Source organism: Osmerus mordax, chromosome 7 (assembly GCF_038355195.1).
Source record: "Osmerus mordax isolate fOsmMor3 chromosome 7, fOsmMor3.pri, whole genome shotgun sequence".
NCBI classification, from domain to species: Eukaryota; Metazoa; Chordata; class Actinopteri; order Osmeriformes; family Osmeridae; genus Osmerus; species Osmerus mordax.
This window is the reverse complement of record NC_090056.1, coordinates 20,435,503-20,456,809: the sequence shown is the minus strand read 5'-3', so window position 1 is coordinate 20,456,809 and position 21,307 is coordinate 20,435,503. Positions and strand designations below refer to the sequence as shown.

The 21,307-nt window shown below is 46.5% G+C and overlaps 1 protein-coding gene across 1 annotated transcript; it reads left to right on the top strand.

The window, feature by feature from the left end:
- Positions 1-1,306: 1,306 nt before the first annotated feature.
- Positions 1,307-8,216, top strand: LOC136946195 (Krueppel-like factor 15). Its single transcript, XM_067240450.1, has 2 exons — positions 1,307-2,337; positions 8,023-8,216. The coding sequence occupies exons 1-2, from the start codon at positions 1,319-1,321 to the stop codon at positions 8,189-8,191; spliced, it is 1,188 nt and encodes a 395-aa protein (XP_067096551.1). The 5' UTR covers positions 1,307-1,318; the 3' UTR covers positions 8,192-8,216.
- The last annotated feature ends 13,091 nt before the right edge of the window (positions 8,217-21,307 follow it).

The following is a 21,307-nucleotide window of genomic DNA, read 5'->3' as shown; positions in this document are numbered from 1 at the left end:
AATGTAAATATGATGTCAATTACTTTGCCTTTGACAAGTCATGTCAGACACCGTTGATACTACAGCGGTTGTAGGCTACGTGAATTAGATCAACTAGTTACAATTAATTAATAGTTGGCAAACGTGATTATTAATAACTGTTGGTATAGGCTACTAAAACTACATTTTCTTGTTCATCTATTTTTGCCCTTGGCGCACCTTGCCTCTGGCAGACGCAGTCAAACCGCATGTGAACTTGCTGTGGAAACATGATCTTGAAATTCCACCTTCGTTGCACGTGGTTAACTTTGCCCCGAGGCTGCTGCACCTAGTTCTTTGCACGAGGCGGAAAAACTCTCCAGTCGAAATGTACTGTAAATGTGTAGGTCCGGAATCTGACCAACAACACCAAGAACTCTATTACAATGACTTTTTACTTCAGCTTAATATAGATAGTAGGCCTAACCTATTTAAATACTAATAAATAAACACTTAAAAATAAAATCATATATCAAATAAATAGAACCCAGTAAAATACTTATTTTAAGGTTCCAAACAGCACCATCCTGTTACCAGCTGAAATGTTTTATTTTCAGCTTGTGAGTGAAGGGAAGATCAGTATGTAATCAGTGCTTGGTGGGCTTCTGGTGTTTCTTAACACCTCAAACCCTTCAGGTTAAAGCTAAACCCTAAGTTAAACCTTCACCTGTATAATCAGCGTTCTAGGGATAGTCATTGGCTGCCATAGGCAACAGGTTGCTTTAACGGAGAGATTAATAAACCACTGACAAACAAATAGATGTCTTCTTTATTTCTCTGTAAAAAGACAAAAAAGTTTTGGCTCCTAAACAGTCTTCCGTCTTCACCCTAGCAACAGTCTCCGGCCAGTGTTTGAATACCACCCCAGTGGACGGAGCGCAGAGCCCTGATTGGCTCAGCTCAGGGATGGTGGATCACCTGTCTCCAGGCGAGGAGACCTTCCTGTTCCCGGCGGACAACCTCCGTTCGAACAGCGTCGCCATGGTGACGGACGGCGGCCTGTCCTTCTACCACGACCACCTCCAACCCTTGTCGTCGTCAGCGGCGACGCTCTCGTCCTTGTTCTCCCTGGAGGACGACGACCTGAGCAACTCCTCCTGCCCCAGCTCCTGCCCCTCCTGCCCCAGCCCGGAGTGCCTCAGGCTGGGCTCCAGCTCCTGCAGCAGAGGGGGCACCACCAGCAGCCTTGGAGGGGGGGGGCCAGGAAGGGCTCCTCGACCTCCTCCTCTCCCAGGCCTCGCTAGGGGATGGTGGGGGCGCCTGTGGCAGGGGAGCCCCAGTTCCCTCCCTGGCCCCATCCATGGCCCCCTCCCTAGCCCCTTCCCTGCCCCCCCTGGCCTCCTCCCTGGCCCCATCCCTAGCCCCCTCTATGGCCCCATCCTTGGCCTCTTCCCTGCCCCCCCTGGCCCCCACAGACCCTCCTTTACTACCCATGGACCTGGCCTGGGATTCCCAGGGCCAGGAGAGAATTCTGGGAGGAAGCGGAGGACACACCAAGGAGGAGAGGTTCGAGTTCCCAGAGTACCCCGGGGATCTGGAGGAGCACGCAGGCCTGCTCTTCCAGCCCACCCTGGAGGAGATCGAAGAGTTCCTGGTGGAGAACATGGAGGTGGAGGAGGGGCTGGAGGGGGAAGGAGGGCTGGAGGAGGGGCTGCTGACCCCAGACCAAACTGTGCCAGAGGCTAGAGAGAGACTCAGCCCCTCTGCAAAGACTGGGCACCACATTTCCAGGCCGGAGTCGGGCTGTAATGGTGGCATCTCTGGGGACGGGGTGAAACAGGAGGACGTAGATGCGTTGGAGGGTGCGGGGGACGCAGGGGGCCCTGTGATCTTACAGATCCAGCCCGTACGGATCAAAAAGGAGCCGTGCTCTGCCACCGTCCCAGCCCCAGCCTCCCAGCCCCATCCCCAGCCCCCGATCCAACTCCAGCCCCTTGCCCAGGCCTCCCCAGGCCCAGACATCAAAGTAGCTCAGCTTCTGGTCAGCATTCATGGACAGACCTTCGCCTTGGTGCCTCAGTTGGTTCCCCAAGCCAACCTCAACTCCTCCTCTTCCTCCAAGTTCGTCCGTATCGCCCCCGTCCCCATCGCTTCCAAGCCCCTGGGGGACGGAGGCCTCGGAGGCGGGCCTGGGTCCGGCTTCCTGGTCGGGGGGCAGAAGTACCAGAAGAGCTCGGTGGCAGACCTTATCAAAATGCACAAGTGCTCCTTCCCGGGATGCTCCAAGATGTACACGAAGAGCAGCCACCTCAAGGCTCACCTGAGGAGGCACACGGGGGAGAAGCCCTTCGCCTGCACCTGGCCAGGATGTGGATGGAGGTGAGCTTCAGACACACGGCATACCACACACAGCTAGGCTAGGCTAGGCTAGGTTATGCTGTGCCACGCTATGCTCTGCTACGCTATGCTATTTTAGGCAGGGATTTTCTATTCCATGCATGTGTATTATTTTCCGCTAAACATGACTAGACTTAACATTAGCTTAGACAACCAGAACCAACACCACATATGACACCCTCATTTTATTCTATGCTAGGCTAGCAATGCCCGCTAGGCTATGCAAGACTGCCCTAGTTCATCGATTGTATTGCATAGCAATGCTCATAACTGAGCTTGATAGCTTAAAGGCTGGAATGGTAAATTTTACAAACCTAGCTATTTTAACTTTGAAAGGATTCAAACCAAAATATCAAACTCCCTACCTTCTAAGCCACTCCTTCCAAACACAAACACTGACTTCTGCCTGGAAGCTGGGCTACTTGTCTGTCTTGTCACTTGTCACTTACTTCATTAGTGCCGGTCTGACCTTAATGATTGGTCGTGTTTATTATAGTCCTGGGAAGCCACAGATATCGTATTGATTTCATTTTAATGTCAAACCTTTAGATTTATTGGTTGCTGTCAGAATGTGAAGTTTATTTCAGCAAATGTGACAAAAATTACTTCTCAACAACATTACCGACGCTTCCTTTAACACTGCCTAGATTTAGAACACAGGGTATTTGAACCTGGTACCTCTTGATCTGCACTTGAATTCACTAACCACTGAGCTACACCCTTCTGAGGTAAACATATATGGTTATCTGAGAGAGATTGATGTGTGTGTGTGTTTGTTTGTGTGTGTGTGTGTGTGAGCAGGGTTATCAACATGAAGGGTGACAACAGACCATAATGTTGTGTATGCTTATCCTCATCACCAACACTAAGAATGCTGCTAGATCAAAATACATAAACCAAAAGTGTAGCTTTATTCAAACCAACAGTGAATGTTATTGGTTTGTGTTCCGCTAAGTCAAAACCCTCCTTGCGGTCTGTGAACGTTTTACAACTAAGATGTGATCTGTTACTGTGAGAGACATGAAGAGGGGGGGTCCGTCACTGTAGAGTCCTTACAATCCCCGTCATGCACAACACACACACACACAACACACACACACACACACATCCCTGCCTGATAGTGTGGTCAGTTCTCCAAGGCTGACCTGTCTGTCTGGTATCTGTGTTGCCCTGCTCAGCAGAACTACAGATTAGATAGAAGCTTTGAAGTTGGGGCGGACTTTGCCCCTGTGCGATTCGGTCTGTGTTTTTTTTTCTGTCTCTCTGTCACAGCTCTGCACCCTCTAGTCTGCAGGTCTGCAGGTCTGCACCCCTGCACCCTCTAGTCTGCCGGTCTGCAGGTCTGCCAGTCTGCAGGTCTGCAGGTCTGCACCCCTGCACCCTCTAGTCTGCCGGTCTGCAGGTCTGCCCAGTCTGCAGGTCTGCAGGTCTGCACCCCTGCACCCTCTAGTCTGCCGGTCTGCAGGTCTGCAGTCTGCAGGTCTGCAGGTCTGCAACCCCTGCACCCTCTAGTCTGCCGGTCTGCAGGTCTGCCAGTCTGCAGGTCTGCAGGTCTGCACCCCTGCACCCTCTAGTCTGCCGGTCTGCCGGTCTGCAGGTCTGCAGGTCTGCACCCCTGCACCCTCTAGTCTGCCGGTCTGCAGGTCTGCCGGTCTGCAGGTCTGCACCCTCTAGTCTGCACGTCTGCACGTCTGCACGGCTGCAGGTCTGCCGGTCTGCACGTCTGCAGGTCTGCCGGTCTGCAGGTCTGCACCCTCTAGTCTGCACGGCTGCACGGCTGTAGGTCTGTCGGTCTGCAGGTCTACAGGGGTAGTGTTAGGTTGAGTTCTGGTATTGAGTCACCAAGCTTGGTTGAACATTAAGGTATGCTAACCACGGTAGTGTAGCTTACTGTGGAACAGTGCCACCTCACTGCAAGGAGGTCACAGTTCGATTCCCGCCTGGGGAAAGGCTCTGGCACGGTATCTCTCGGCCATATCTGAGTCGAAATGTTCTCCCTACATCAAAACATGCAGGACAGATCCTGCCCCTGCCCCTGGCTATGACAGGGGTGAGCACATGGACTTGGCCCGGGCGGCGCTCAAGCTAACACCTCTGCATGTCTGCAGAGGTGTTAGCTTGAGTCACCAATCTTGGGTGGACTTTAAGGTATCCTAATTAGCATAGCTTACTGCAGACTGGGTGCGCGGCTGAAGTGGCGGCCCGCTGCTCCTGTGTGCCCTGGGGGGAAGGACAGCAAGGATGGAAACTGAGACCAAGTGTGTATCCCCTGGCTTGTGTGTGTGTGTTCCATGACTGTGAGATTAATAAAGGGTTCTTCTTTTCAGAACTTGCTCTTTGGGATGCTAATTAGCTGCCTGCCATCATCATGATTTGTTCATTTAGATGCTTTCATCCAAAGCTATGTCCAGAGGGGGATTTGAACCTGCAACCTCTTGATCTGCAGTCAAAAGCTCTAACCACTGAGCTGTACCCACCCCAGGCTTGCGTGTTTGTGGTCTCATGGCCTAATGCCCTTGCCGTCACAGACTGGTTACAGTATATCATCGTCAATAACCAGTTCCAAACTCCATTCCACAATAGGAAATCCAGCATCCATGTTATTCTTTAACAATGAGCTAAAGGTCAAAGGGCAACCCAGGGGATATGAACTGATATGCATCCTTCCTGTCTCAAGTCCAACTCGAGGGCTGAGAGAGAGAGAGAGAGATGAGAGAGAGAGAGAGAGAGAGAGAGAGAGAGAGAGAGAGAGAGGAGACACACAGAGACAGAGACAGAGACAGAGAGAGAAGGGGAGAGAGACAGAGAGACCTGGATGAGAGAGCGAGAGACAGAGAGAAGGGGGGGAGAGAACTAGGAGATACCGAAAGAGAGTGGAAGAGAGAGAGAGAGAGAGAGGGGGAGAGAGAGAGAGAGAGAGAGAGAGGGGGGAGAGAGAGAGAGAGAGAGAGAGAGAGAGGGGGAGAGAGAGAGAGAAGCTCCAAACTCCAGGATGGTGTCTGGGCCAAGGCTTATCATTGATCAGGTTTACACCTGTTAACTCTCACCCTGGCTGGACTGAACAGGGTCTGCACACAGGCACACACACACAAACATACAACCACACACACACACACACACACAAACATACAACCACACACACACACACACACACACACAAACATACAACCACACACACACACACACAAACATGCACTCCTCTTCCTCCTCCTGTCCTCATGCACCGTGTAGCCCAGACGTCTGTCTACAGCCACGTTCATGCAAGGACACGCACACACACACACAGACTGCGCTCACATATTACACTACCAATGTCCTTTTTATGAGACACTGACACACACACATGCTATCAGAGCGGACACACACACTCTCTAGCAGAACACACACACACTCAAGCAGAGCAGAGCAGACAAGACACGCACACACACACACACACTAGCAGAGCAGACGCACACACACGTTAGCAGAGCAGAGCAGACACACACACTAGCAGAGCAGACACACACACACTAGCAGACACACACACACAGCTGGACTCAGCCTGCTGGGGAAGAGGACAACATGTCCTGGAGGTTCAGACATGAGAACATGAAACAACACACAGAGACAGAGAGACACAGAGTCAGAAACACAGACAGAGAAATAGAGAGAGACAGAGAGAGAGAGAGAGAGAGAGAGAGAGAGAGAGAGAGAGAGAGAGAGAGGAGAGAGAGAGAGAGGGAGAGGGAGAGGGAGAGGGAGAGGGAGAGGGAGAGGGAGAGGGAGAGGGAGAGGGAGAGGGAGAGGGAGAGGGAGAGGGAGAGGGAGAGGGAGAGGCAGGCAGGCAGGCAGGACAATATTGCTGTCAATCCCTCCCCCTCAGAGTGCTGTTAGCTCCACCAGAATGCCTCTGTGGTGGGATAAGAGCTCAGGCCAAGTTTCAATCAGTGAAATATTGATATGGAATATCTAGCATGTCCCGACCTGAATACATGGTATGTGGGTGTTGCTGAAGGGAAACAATAGCAGGAGAGAGAGATAATACACAGAGAGAGACAAAGGGGGAGGGAGAGAGGGGGAATAGAGACAGAAAGAGATAGCGAAAGAGAGAGAATGAGAGATAGAGCAGGGTGTTCCCATGGACACCAGTTTCTACAAGTAGTACTGGTAGAAGAGAGGCTGTCCTTGTGTCACCAGATGAGTCAGGGAGTCAGGTGGCTGAGCGGTGAGGGAGTCGGACTAGTAATCCGAAGGTTGCCAGTTCGATTCCCGGTCATGCCAACTGACGTTGTGTCCTTGGGCAAGGCACTTCACCCTACTTGCCTCGGGGGAATGTCCTTGTACTTACTGTAAGTCGCTCTGGATAAGAGCGTCTGCTAAATGTAAATGTAAATGTAGATGAGGCTAGTAAGCACAGTTCCTTCAATCTCAAACACTGTCACACTGTTAGAACTGTTCCTTGATCTCCTGCTCTACTTTCTATAGGCATTATTTTTACATTGCTTTGCATAGAAGCATCTGCTAGATAAAATAATTAAAGAAATAATATCGAGTGGAGACAGAGAGGAACTCCTGGGGGTTTTCTGATCTGTTTCTGGATCCAAGCGTAACTGCTCATAATATGATACCCACCCCAGAAGATTCAAGTTTTTAAGGATCTCTCTTTAGTTTATAGTGGCTAATATAGGCTAGTTTATATACTATAGGCTTGTTTATAGTGTAGTGTAGTACTATGGTAGACTAAACTGTAGTTCAGTGCAGTGTTGTATATCAATGAAGTGTAGTGTACTATAGTGTAGTGTGTTGTGGAGAACTGTGTGTTGTGTACAGCAGTGTAGTTGTAGCATGTGTAGTGTGTTGTGTACAGCAGTGTAGTGTAGCATATGTAGTGTGTTGTACTGCAGTGTAGTGTAGCATGTGTAGTGTGTTGTACTGCAGTGTAGTGTAGCATGTGTAGTGTGTTGTACTGCAGTGTAGTGTAGCATGTGTAGTGTGTTGTACTGCAGTGTAGTGTAAGCATGTGTAGTGTGTTGTACTGCAGTGTAGTGTAGCATGTGTAGTGTAGCATGTGCTGTGTCTTGTATAACAGTGTAGTGTAGCATGTGCTGTGTCTTGTATAACAGTGTAGTGTGTTGTTCTGCAGTGTAAGTGGGTGTGTATGTGATTTGAGTTATCACCTTTCTGGGAAATAAGCCTGGTGCCACTTCTGGCAATGTGTCAGGAAACAAATCCCCTGTTCTACATTCAGCTGGCACACACACGCACACACACACACATGCACACACACACATGCATGCACACACACACCGAGACAAAGACGCACATACACTCAACACTGATACACACAAAGACTGCTGGTCATCTAAGCAGCTGAAGTGTGTGAGCGCTACAGATGACCTTAACATGATCTAAAGATTTACACATGATCTAAACATGATCTTAACGGGATCTAAACATGCTTCAGACATGATCTAAACATGATCTTGTGAAGACAAAGAATTACTCCTATTTGGACATGTTTGTGGTGCAGCAGGTGTCTGGGAGGAAGGGAGGGAGGTGGGATTTTAACCCTAACGTGGTGTTTAGGCATGGTATCCAAACTTAACCCTAATCCATACATATGCTTGTCCTGTGATTCTGATATATGTACTCTGTCTGTCTGTGTGTGTGTGTGTGTGTGTGTGTCAGGTTCTCCAGGTCTGATGAGCTGTCTAGACACAGGCGCTCCCACTCTGGAGTGAAGCCCTACCAGTGCCCAGTCTGTGAGAAGAAGTTCGCCCGCAGCGATCACCTGTCCAAACACCTCAAAGTCCACCGCTTTCCACGAAGCAGCAGGACAGTACGCTCTGCTAACTGACCCCCTTGTGACCCCCCCCTCCTCATCTGCCAGGCACCAGAGAGAGAGAGAGAGAGAGAGAGAGAGAGAGAGAGAGAGAGAGAGAGAGAGGAGAGAGAGAGAGAGAAGAGAGAGAGAGAGAGAGAGAGAGAGAGAGAGAGAGAGAGAGAGAGAGAGGAGAGAGAGAGAGAGAGAGAGAGAGAGAGAGAGAGAGAGAGAGAGAGAGAGAGAGAGAGAGAGAGAGAGAGAGAGAGAGAGAGAGAGAGAGAGAGAGAGAGAGAGAGAGAGAGAGAGAGAGAGAGAGAGAGAGAGAGAGAGAGAGAGAGAGAGAGAGAGAGAGAGAGGAGAGAGAGAGAGAGAGAGGAAAGGGAAAATGTGTGTGTGTGTGAGAGAGGAGAGAGTGTGTGTGTATGAATGAAAGTCCAAACTTTCAACGTGTAGTCTAGATGTGTGTGTGTGTGTTTTTGTCTGTGTGGCTGTGTGTGTGTGTGTGTGTGTGTGTGTGTACAAAGAGAAAGAGTGAAAGTCCAGACTGACTAGATTATTTTTGTGTGTTTTAACTGTTAGTTTGTATGTTTGTCAGTGACGTGTGTGTGAGTGTGTGACGCACTTTCGAGGTACTGTCATAATTTATTGGGCGATGCAAGGAAGATTAAGCTCGGACAACAAAAACTGTTACTTGACTAAAAACACGTGAACAGGTGCAATTAAGCTTCTTTTATATGAAATATTTTTGTGGCTTTTATTTTATTCGGAACATATGAATCCGATTTTAGTTTTATGTATTCAATGTGTTTTTTTCACTTTGAAATATGAACAGTTTGTTCATTTCTAAAAGATGATGATCTTAATGTTTATGTTTTAATTGCCTTGGGAGCTTCTTCAAACCCAACCAAAACCATGTAAAATAAATAATGTGTTCATTAAGCTGACGCAATCATCCAAAGAAATGTACACAGGGGGATTTGAACCTGCAGCCGCTCCAATGATCCCTGAGCTAATGATAGGAGGGGGTGTGGATGGAGCCCAGCCCAGAGCTGGCGCTACACCAGCCTGTCCAGGAACACAAACACACAGAACAAACAACACAATGAACGGAAAAGTACCTGAACCTTGTTTCAAAACCTGCAGCTGTGTTTCAAAAGCTTCAGGTTCAAACTGATATGCTTGAAACAGCACTTACAAATACACAGCCTTGCATCAACCACCAACTGCCATCGACTGTCATCAACTGCCATTAACTGTTAGCAACTGTCGATAACTGTTAGAAAACTGTTAGCAATTGCCATGGTGATACGTGTACTAACGGTGCTGTGGTGTGGGCTGTTCAACATGGGGACCAGTGAAGTGTTGGTTCAGATAAGAACACTGCAAAAGCATGAACAGCAGTGGAACATTCTGGCGTCCGTAGCCTACTGCAGGGTAGGCGCTGTGGTGCTGCGTGGGGGTAGAAGCTAGCCGCCACCAGTACATGGACATAACTGTGACTCTGGAACCTTGTGAAGAACCTTGACTGTTCTATTGTGCTAACAGGATAACAGACTTGTTCTGGAGTGTTCGAGACTGTTCTGGAGTGTTCTGGATAGTTCCGGAGTGTTCTGGATTGTTCTGAAGTGTTCTTGAGTGTCAATAATCGCTATAGAGACCAGAGGGTCTGTCCTCTTACTGTATGATCATAACGGTGCTGGAATACCGCAGAGCCTTACCAGCCTATCTCTCAAGATGGCCGCCTGCAAGAGTTTAGCTTGACTTACTAACAACTCTCTAACTGCCTGGCTGAGGTTAGGGTTAGTGGTACAGGTGTCATCTCATCGATCGTCAGCATCGCTTCCTCCTTCACCTGCCCACACCGGGTTTAACCCCAGGCCCTCTGACTCAGCAGGCCAAAGTCACCACTCATGAACACAACTTCAGTCAGACCTGATTCTGAGGAGTCCGTTTTAACCAGATCCCACTCAGTTTGGGTTTGATCCCTGCTCCAGGTTGGTGGAAGTGTTTGTCCGTGCATCTGTGCCTAGCTCAGAGAGCAGTGTTCATTGTGTGTGTGCTTGATTCTCTCAGCAAAACTGCACTGTCATTGTGGAGGCTGTTCCCTCTCTCTCTCTCTCTCTCTCTCTCTCTCTCTCTCTCTCTCTCTGTGTGGGCGGCAGGGAGACCGCAGCGCTTTAGAACAATCTCAACAAGGCGGATGTTGATTTGGATGCAAATAGTATTGAAATCATTCACACTTATCTGAGCTTGATTGAGCATGCCTGCCACAACTGAAGTAAGTCAGGGGTGAGGTGGGTCAGGGGTAAGGTGGGTCAGGGGTGAGGTGGGTCAGGGGTGAGGTGGGTCAGGGGTGAGGTTGGTCAGGTGGGTCAGGGGTGAGGTGGGTCAGGGGTGAGGTGGGTCAGGGGTGAGGTGGGTCAGGGGTGAGGTTGGTCAGGTGGGTCAGGGGTGAGAATGCATGTAGCTCTGTAATTCTCTTCATAACGTCTGAAAGCTGAACAGTCAGGTGTTGTTGAAGTAAACAGTTGCAATTTTGTAAAGATTTCTATTGTAGAACCATGTAATAAAGTGTACATATTTAGGATTCCTTCTATATTGTATAAATATTATATTTTTGTCTTTTGTTTTCAACTGAGAGGCATTTATAAATAAAACTTGTGAAACTATCTCTTTATTTTGCATTGTCATTATTACTAGCAGGTTGTAGTACTGACTCCAGTATCAATATCTATCTATTTATGTACAGTCTATATCTATCTAGATAGATACATGATATATAATAATTAAATCGATCAATATAATAAGACACTTTGATATATATGTGTGTGTGTGTGTATATTTATATTTCATAATAATTTGGTAGCTTCTAGGTGGATTTCTGTCTACATGGTTGTCATATCTTCATGATGTCAACTCTGTAATAACTTCCTTTGGTCCAGCTGAAAATCAGGATAAACTCTGTAAACAAAAGAAAACCATTAGAACAGTTCTAGAATCCTTGATGACGATGAAAGAACCCTTTAATCCTGACAGGATGTGGAATCACAGAAGATTCCAGAAGGTTAATCTATTGTGTAACACATTCTGTATAACACATTCTATCCAGCATCATTCTGGAAGTATAGCAATCCATCATTTGATGTGGTAGATTATGTTTAACACAGGATTGAGGGGTACTTTGGATAGATAATCTCTTTGTCTGTTCAGATAATCTCATTCTCTGTTCACCTCTGTGTGTAACAGTGTACTATCTATTTACACCTTTGATAACATACTGACAACCTAAAACCTCCATTCTTAAGAAAATGTTAATGATTGTTTCTGTGTTTTCTTAAAGTAGTTATCTGTGTGTGTGTGTGTGTGTGTGTGTGTATGTGTGTGAATGCATATGTGTGTGTGCATACTGTAAGTTTGTAACATGTATGCATATGTGTGTGTTTACGTGGATGTTGGGCTGCAGATTCTGGGGTTGTTTAAACGACAAGCAGCTTTTGCTGTTGTGTTGGTTTGATTCCTCTGCTTCCTGGTCAAGGGAGGGGAGGGGGGGGAGGGGAGGGGAGGGGGGAAGAATGTTCTCTTCCAAGCTGCACAGGAATAAAACTTTATTGAACTGGAAAACTGAAGGAATGCCAGCATAAGATCCATACCATATGGCAAGCATATATGAACCATCCCCCCTCACTCTCTTTCTCTCTCTCTTTCTCTCTTTTCTCTCTTTCTCTCTTTCTCTCTCTCTTTCTCTCTCTCTCTCTCACACACACACACACTTTTTCTCTCTCTTTCCTTCTCTCTTTCCCCTAATCTCACCCTCTTTCTCTCTCTTTCCCTCTCTCTCTTTCTTTCATTGCGATTTCTCAGTTCTTTCAGAGTTATTGTCCATGTCTGCTCAGCCATCTCTCCTTCTCTCTCTCTCCTCTTTGTCTGTCTCTCTCTCTCATCCATTTGTCAGTTCTTTCACAGAGATGTGTTGTCCATGCTAAGTCATGCCTGCTTGAACCCATGTGCTGAGTCATTGTGTGCACAAAGAACCACAGACACAGTGAGAGTGATAAAAACGGAGAGAAATAGAGAGAAAGCAATTTAAAGTGATAGATAGATAGATGAAGAGAAAAAGATGGAGAGAAAGAGAGAGAGAAAGAGATGGAGAGAGAGAGGGAGAGGGAGGGTCTGGTGGGGTCTGGATATATGATGGTCTTGCAGAGGGACATCACAGTGATTTATGCAGTGGAGGCATTCTGGGATGTTAGAGGACCTAATTGAAGACAGGTGACTGGAAGCGCCACTGGGGCCTCTCCTCTCATCTGCCTCCCAGGCCTCCTCTACTGACACTGGGGCAGAGAGGCTGGCTCTGGATGGAGGGGTTCCACATGGTGCTGGAAAACACTTTACAGAAGCACACAAAAAGGAACTAACTGTACAGAAACACCCATAGAAAGTTCTCATTGTACAGAAACACCCATAGAATGATCTCACTGTACAGAAAAATACACATAAGGAACTCACTCTTCAGAAACACACACTGAAAGAAACTCACTGTCAGAAACACCTATAGAAGGATCTCACTGTACAGAAACACCTATAGACGAACACATACTTGGAACAGTGTTTTTAGTAAGCCTCAGGTAGCGTTAACAAGCCTGTGCAGAGAGAGAGAGAGAGAGAGAGAGAGAGAGAGACAGAGAGACAGAGAGAGGGGAGGAAGACCAGGGTTGGGAGGGGGTGAAGGAGGGACAGACAGAGAGAGAAGTGGAAAATAATGAAAAAGGTGGTGTGTGTGGGAAGGAAAGAAAGAAAGAAAGACAAAGACAAAGAGAGAGAGAGACAGACACACACACACAGAGAGAGAGAGAGAGAGAGAGAGAGAGAGAGAGAGAGAGAGAGAGAGAGAGAGAGAGAGAGATAGAGAGGGAGAGAGAAAGACAAAGACAAAGAGAAGAGATATATATATATATATATAGAGAGAGAGAGAGAGAGAGAGAGAGAGAGAGAGAGAGAGAGAGAGAAAAGAGAAAGAGAAAGAGAGAGAGGTAGAGAGAAAGAGAGAGAGAAAGAAAGAGAGAGAGAGAGAGTAGGTGTAAATCAGCTTGTCATATCACCTTGCCTCACTAAAGTCAACTGGGCTTTGATTAATGAGTATATATTTCAGGAGCACACAGCGAGAGGGGTGGGGGGTGGAGGAGATGGAGGGGGTGGAGGGGATGGAGGGGTGGGGGTGGAGGAGATGGAGGGGTGGGGGTGGGAGGAGATGGAGGGGTGGGGGTGGAGGGGATGGAGGGGTGGGGGGTGGAGGGGATGGAGGGGTGGGGGTGGAGGAGATGGAGGGGTGGGGTAGAGGACAAGAAGGGGGGGTCCCACAAGCATCCGGGTAATCCTAGGTCATTTATAAATAACTGAAACACACTATCATGATGTAGTGTGTGAGTGGGAAAAATGAGAGAGAGACAGAGAGAGAGAGAGAGATAGAGAGAGGTGGTGTTGGGTGACAGAGAAAGGGAAGGGGGAAGAGAGAGAGACCTGTAAGGTGTATGTGGCCTGTGTGTGCATTTGTGTGAATTCACGTGTGTTTGTGTGAATGAATGTGTATGTGAATGTGTGTTGTGTGAGTTGTGTGAATTGTGTGTTGGGGGTGCTCTAAAGCGCTAGAAGATCTCCAGGTATTTACAGGCTGTCATTTTCTCACAGCTGCCGTCCAGTCCTATGCTCCTGTTGTTACTGAGATCCTTCCAGAAGACTAAAATCCTTGAAAGCAATACACTGTTTCTCTCAGAACACCCCCCCCACACACACACTAACACACACACACTCACACACACACTCACACACACACAATCTCCCTCTCTGAAGAGAAAATACTTCCCTGTAATCATCTAGAAGGGCTGTAGATCACAAAACATCTTCTGGTTTTCTGTGAGGTTGGAACCCCACTGTGTGCGTGTGTGTGTGTGTGTGTGTGTGTGTGTGTGTGTGTGTGTGTGTGTGTGTGTGAGTGAGAAAGAGTTGAGTACGTGAGTGTGTCTGTGTGTACATATCTGTGTGTGTGTGTGTGTGAGTGTTTGTGTGTGAGAGAGAGTGAGTATGTGAGTGTGTCTGTGTGTACATATCTGTGTGTGTGTGTGTGTGTGTGAGGGGGAGAGACAGATAAAGAGAGAGAGGGGGGGGGGGGGGGAGGGAGAGAGAGAGACTTGCACGGAGGAAACCTGGCAGAGACCTGCTATCATCACCTGTTACACCTGGATGAGATGGAGAGAGAGAGGGGGAGAGAGTGAGGGAGATAAAGAGGTAGAGAGGGAGAGTGAGAGAGTAAGAGAGAGAGTGGGTAAGAGAGATAAAAAGAGAGAGGGGGATGACATGGTGTTGGTGAAGGTCACATTCAGACACTGTGATATGTGGTCCCTGTGGCATAGGCCCAACCAATCAGAGGGAGGAGAGACGAGAGAAGGGAGGAGAGAGAGGAGAGAGGAGAGAGAGAGAGAGAGAGAGAGAGAGAGGAGAGAGAGAGAGAGGAGAGAGAGAGAGAGAGAGGAGAGAGAGAGAGAGAGAGAGAGAGAGAGAGAGGAGGGTGGACAGAGAGACTGTACACAGTGCCCACACACACTCTCAACTCACACACACTCACCACACAGTTACACCAGTGGCGATATCAAAGACAGCTTGTCATCTGTGCGTGTGTGTGTCTATATTAGTGCATGTTTGCATGCATGTTCATGTGTGTCACACCCAGATATAAGCTCTCTCTCTCAGAGGGGCTCACTCCTGCAGTCTGCTACTGCAAACAAGTAGAACGAGATCATCCTACTACCATGTGCAGCTTGCTTTGATCTGGGCCCTCTGCCAGCGCCCCAGGCCAGTGCAACATATACCTCTCACTCCTTGGCTCTCTCTCCTCCTCTCTGGGTTCCTGGTTTTGGGTTCTAGAGACTCAGGTGGCTGAGTGGTTAGGGAATCGTGCTAGTAATCAGAAGGTTGCCGGTTCGATTCCCGGACGTGAAAAATTATGTTGTGTCCTTGGGCAAGGCACTTCACCCTACTTGGGGGAATGCGTCTGCTATATGACTAAATGTAAATGTATTTCTGGGTTCTAGTTCTGGTTCTAGTTCTGGGTTCTCAGCTGTGTGTACATATGCATGTATGTCTGTATGCATGTATGTCTGTATGCATGTATTTATGTATGCATGTATGTATGTATAAGTATGTGTTGCTATGTTGTTTGGTACAGGAGTTAGAGCTTAGTCTGGCTGAGGAGAGTCTTACTGAGTGAAATAATATGATATAAACACAGGCCTTCTTTATTCTGTGTAAAACAGTATGTGAGTGTGTGCACCAGTGTGTACATGTTTTTGTGTATGTGAGCGTGTACTGCAGCAGACTGTGTGCGTGTTTGTGGTGTGTAAGTGTGTGAGAAGAGAGTAACAGAGTGCGTGTGTGTGTAGCAGTGTGTTTGTGTGTAATTGACCACATCCCTAAGGAGAGCTAAAACATGCCAGCAAACAGTCTGTTAAAATTAAACACTGTTGTGTAACGTTACCCAGAGCAGTACTTCACCAAGCAGAGAAGCAAGAGAATCCTTTTACATACTCTTATTGGAACTTCTTTAAGTTTACTTGAACTATAATTAGTGAAATCCTTTAATGTTGAATATATCTATCTATTTGTCGGTCTGTCTTTCTGTGTTATGTTTGTGTGGGTATATTTCTCTCTCCCTCTTACTCTTTCTCTTTATTTCTCTCTCTCATTCTATTTTATTCTCTCTCCTCGCTAACTCTCTCCCTCTCTTTCTCTCCTCTCCTATCTCTCATCTCTCTCTCTCTCTCTCTCTCTCTCTCTCTCTCTCTCTCTCTCTCTCTCTCTCTCTCTGTGTCTCTCAATTCAATTCAGATTTATTAGCATGACAGTCACTACAACTGTATTGCCAAAGCTAGAGGCACAACAACAGATACCATGATGAAATCAAAACAAAATCAAAACAAAAATAACTAAAGTGAATAGTACACAGTGAAATGGGACAATACATATAATAAATAGAACTCAAAATGTTAAGGTGGTTACAGTACACTCAGGTTTTCCCTCATTTCTTGGCACTCTTTACAATAAGAACTCGTCCAGATAGGGGTGTGTCCCTCCCCTTAGAGTACTTTCCATCTTTTCATCATCGGTCAGTGTGGTGAACGATGGTATGAGAGTTTTCAAATGTATTAAAAGAAATGCTGTCCGGTATTTCTGTGAATGTTGGAAGTGTAGTAGAAAAGTGCATCTCTGTCTCTACCTCACCTGTCCGTACAGTGACCACATACTCTGGGATTCTTTTGGTAACCAGGTTATTTTGGTAGTCTGCCTTTTTTCAATGGCTAGACTGTGGTCACTGATCCTGTACTTGGGTCAGGATATTTCTCTGTTTTATATATTTTTGACAGTATAAATATATAGCCAATTCATAATCTCTGTTTAGGGCCCCATAGCAAATTAGTTTGTTTTGTGTTTTGGTTGTTCCAATGTTCCAGAAAGGGCTTTTTGGTTTGTTGAACAATTTGGTTTTACTCTTGATTTGTGATTTTAAAATAGTGCTGATCTGAAATGGGACAATGTTAGGTGTTAGTTGGTTAGTAAGTCCTCATGACCAGCTGACTGAAAGGACCTCTTTTTGGGTTCAGTTTCTTGGGTTTGCAGTGGCTCCAAATTGCAGTGTATCTTGGGGACTTGATTTGAGATGCATCCTTTTCTTGTGTTTATAATTAATGGATATCGGCCTAATTTTGCTCTGCATGCATTGGTGGGTGTTTTCCTTTGTATGTTCAATATAATTCTACATAATTCAGCATGCAGGGCCTCTATTGGATGTTTGTCCCATCTAGTGTAGTCATGCTGACTGAGTGGACCCCATACTTCACTTCCATATAGCGCTATTTGTGCTATTATGCTATCAAATATTTTAATCCAGATTCTGATTGGTATGTATATTTTATGGAATTTTCTTCTAATGCAAAAAAGTCTCTACAGGCCTTCTCCTTTAGCGCAACTTTTCAGAGGCAATGATTTTGATCCCCAGGTAGTCATAGGACAAGGTGTGCTCTAGTGAGGTGTTTCCTAGAGTGAACATATGTCTGTTTTTCTGAGATCTGGGCTTTTTCTGGAAGATCATTATTTTAGACTTTTTAAAGTTTACGGTCAGGGCATAGGCGGAAATCCCGGGGGGGGACAGGGGGGACATGACCCCCCATCCTGGCATCCTATGGTCCCCCCCAATAAATTACTGTAAACATAAGGAAATATAAATAATATTAATAATATACTTACTATACTTATATATGTAATATTTAACATATTACAATGTGTTACAGCAGTAATTTTGGTGTCCCCCTCAGGAATTGCTCTTGAGAAAATGTCATATAATTGCCCCCCCCCAAAATTGATAGCAGATTTTCGCCACTGGTAAGGGCCCAGTTCTGACAGTATTGCTCTGGCAGATCCAGATGCTGCTGTAAACCCTGCTCTGTGGGTGACAACAGCACTAGGTCGTCTGCATAGAGCAGGAATTTTACTTCCCCGTTGTTTAGGTTGAGGCCAGGGCTGCAGATTGTTGCAACAATACTGCTAGCTCATTAATGTAGACATTGAAGAACGTTGGAGATAAGTTGCATCCCTGGCAAACAATCTTGCCCTTGAGTGAAGGAAGTCTGTTATTTTATTGTTGTGTTTTTACCCCGCACTTATTTTGACATAGTTTGATTTGATTATGTCATAACCTTTACCCCCTATACCACTTTGGAGAATTTTGTAGTATAATCCTTCTTGCCAGATTGAATCAAAAGCTTTCTTAAAGTCAATAAAGCATGTGTGTAGGGTGTAAATATGATCAGTAGTGCGGTGATTTGGTAGGAAGCCAATTTGTGCTTTACTCAAGACATTGTGTTCTGTAAGGAAGGCCAGCATTCGGGCATTGATAATGCTGCAGAAGACCTTCCCCATGTTACTGCTCACACAGATGCATCAGTAGTTACTTGGGTCCAATTTGTCTCCACTCTTGAATATTGGGGAAATAAATCCCTACTCCAGATCTCAGGGAAGCAGCCTGCCTCAAGTACCAGGTTGAACAGCTTAAGCAGGGCCTGCTGCAGCTCAGGAGGGCTGTTTGTAAGCATCTCTGTCCTGGTACTGTCAGGACCGCTGGCTTTTCCTGATCTTAGTGTTTTAATGTTGTCTTTCTAGTTATTTTATTGTAATTTGGTAATCAAGTGGGTCCTGATTGTTCTTGATGGTCGTTTCAAGTATCGTAATTTATGTTGCATCTGTTTGTTTAGAGTTCGATTGTATTCTCTCAGTGTTTTGGCATAATTCTGACGCAGGTCTGTGTTTTGAGGTTGATGGTGTTTTTGATGAGACAGATTTCTGATTTTCTTTCTGAATTTTTACAGTCTTTACAGTCCTCTGAGTTAAGCTTGGGTGTCCTGTAAAGAGGACTCAGGCCAAACACATGGCTGTTGCCCTGCGGGGCTATATGGTCAGGTTCAGTTCCTGTCCTTGCGTTCAGGGTCTCCGCACAGCAGCACATATCCCTGGGACTGAAATGGCTCTAACTCTCTCTCTCTCTCTCTCTCTCTCTCTCTCTCTCTCTCTCTCTCCTCTCTCCTCTCTCTCTCTCTCTCTCTCTCTCTCTCTCTAACTCTCTCTCTCTCTCTACTATCTCTCTCTCTCTCTCTCTAACTCTCTCTCTCTCTCTCTAACTATCTCTCCTCTCTCTCTAACTCTCTCTCTCTCTCTCCTCTCTCTCTCTCTCTCTCTCTCTCTCCTCTCTCTCTCTCTCTCTCTCTCTCTCTCTCTCTCTCTCTCTCTCTCTCTCTCTCTCCTCTCTCTCTCTCTATCTCTCTCTAACTCTCTCTCTCTCTGTGTCCTCCATCTGGATTTGGCCTCCTGCCAAGAGGCCTCTTAACAACATCCTTTTAACATCCCTGACACTGCACCTTCACCCTGCACCCGGGTAAACACACACACACACACACACACACACACACACACACGCTGCCAGCCTCAGAGGGGCATGTTGACTGAGTTGTGTTCAGAAGAATAAACATGCTGGACTCCCTGTCCTCAGAGAACTCCTGACTTCTACAGGAGATGCAGAGAGAGAGGTAGAGAGAGAGGTAGAGAGAGATATAGAGAGGTAGAGAGAGAGGTAGAGAGAGAGAGGGAGAGAAAGGTAGAGAGAGAGGTAGAGAGAGATATAGAGAGGTAGAGAGAGAGGTAGAGAGAGAGAGGTTGAGAGAGTTAGCTGAGGGAAAACCTGAGTGTACTGTAACCCAGCCTTAACATTTTGCCTTCTATTTATTATATTGTATTGTCCATTTCACTGTGTAGTATTCACTTAGGTTGTTTGTTTTGATTTTGTTTTTGAGTTTACACTATTATGACTGGTGTTATTACTGCATAGTTGTGCCAACTGTGGTATATTTGTTGGCACATTTTGTTCATCTGAGCGTTTTGGTTGTTGCCACATATTTCAAACAATACTGGCTCTGGTCGCTCCTTATGTTGTTTTTGGACTGGTATTGTTTATGTATAGTTATCTGTTGTTGTGCCTCTAGCTTTGGTAATACGGTTGTAGTGACTGTCATGGCTAATGAGAGGTAGAGAGAGAGAGGTAGAGAGAGGTAGAGAGAGAGGCAGAGAGAGAGTAGAGAGAGGTAGAGAGAGAGGTAGAGAGGGGTAGAGAGAGATCGAGAGAGTAGAGAGAGGTAGAGAGAGGTAGAGAGAGAGGTAGAGAGAGAGGTAGAGAGAGGTAGGGAGAGAGGTAGAGGAGAGGTGTAGAGAGAGGTAGAGAGAGGTAAAGAGTGGAGGACGTTGAGGAGTTGCAGAACCATCTATCAGAAGTGATCCAAATCAGTGTATTTAGTGAAACAGACATAGAGTGAGAAACAGAGAAAGATCAAAAGAGAAGAACACAGAGAGAGAGAAATTCAAGAGAGTGAGAGCTAGAGCGAGAGATGTACAGAGAGAGAGAGAGAGAGAGAGAGAGAGGTGAAGAGAGAGAGAGAGAGAGAGAGAGAGAGAGGCATACAAGGCAACAAGAGACCATGAGGGGCTTTTTTGGGGCTACTGTTATTCAATCCTCCCCCCACCCCACCACACACACACACACACTTTTTAAAGATGGTCCAGAATGAAAGTTACATAAGAGCGCACAAGCTTCAGTGAGAAAATGGGGTTGAAGTGTATGTGTATGTACGTGTGTTTGTAAGTGTTTGTGTGTGCATGTGTGTGTCACTGGGGATCACCTATAAAATCCTATACACTCAGCCCTTTCAGCCAACATCCAGTGTTTTTTACTACTGTTCTTTACTGCCTTGAAGCTTACGGGCCACAAGACTGATATTTACACACTCTGCTGGGGGCAGAGGAAAGGAGAGGCGGGGAGAAAGGAGAGGAAAGGGAAAGGGGAGGAGAGTTAACCTAATACTTTAAAGTTAAGATAGTATTTCTAAAGTTACTGTAATACTTCACAAAGTCAAAAACCTTCCTCTTCTCTAACCTCAGTTAGGTTGCTCTCCACAGCGTAAAATACACATTTTAAATCCTAAACTGGTTTGATTGTCAAGTCTTTCCCTAGAGCCAGTACCATGGAAACGAGGTGACCTGGACACCAGGGCGTGTTTGTTTTCTCTCTGAGTGTGACCCCATTAGGAGGATGTGTTCAGCTTCCATGGAGAGCCTGCTCTCAGAGATGCAGGCGGGGGGTCAACACAGTGAAAACAAAGTGTGTCTTTCATACCTGTTTTACAGTGGTGGTGTGTGCTAGCCTTGTGAGAGGTCAATTGCATGTGTGTGTGTGTTGGGGGGGGGTATGTGTTTGTGTGTGTGTGTGTGTTGGGGGAGTCTATCTGTGTGGGTGTGTTGGGGGAGTCTATGTGTGGGTGTGTTGGGGGGTGTGGTGTGTTTATGCGTGTCCGTGTGTTTGTGTGTACGTGTTCTCAAGATGCTACACTACAAGACCTGCCAAAACACAAAGGTGTACATGTAAACATTTATACGTTGAGGTAAGACAGATCACGTACAATGTATATACAAGCTAGACTGGTTCAATGAGGAATCTAAACAAGTGTTTATGCAGTCTTAAATGAACATAATTAGGGTCATTATCTGGATCTCAGGTTCAAT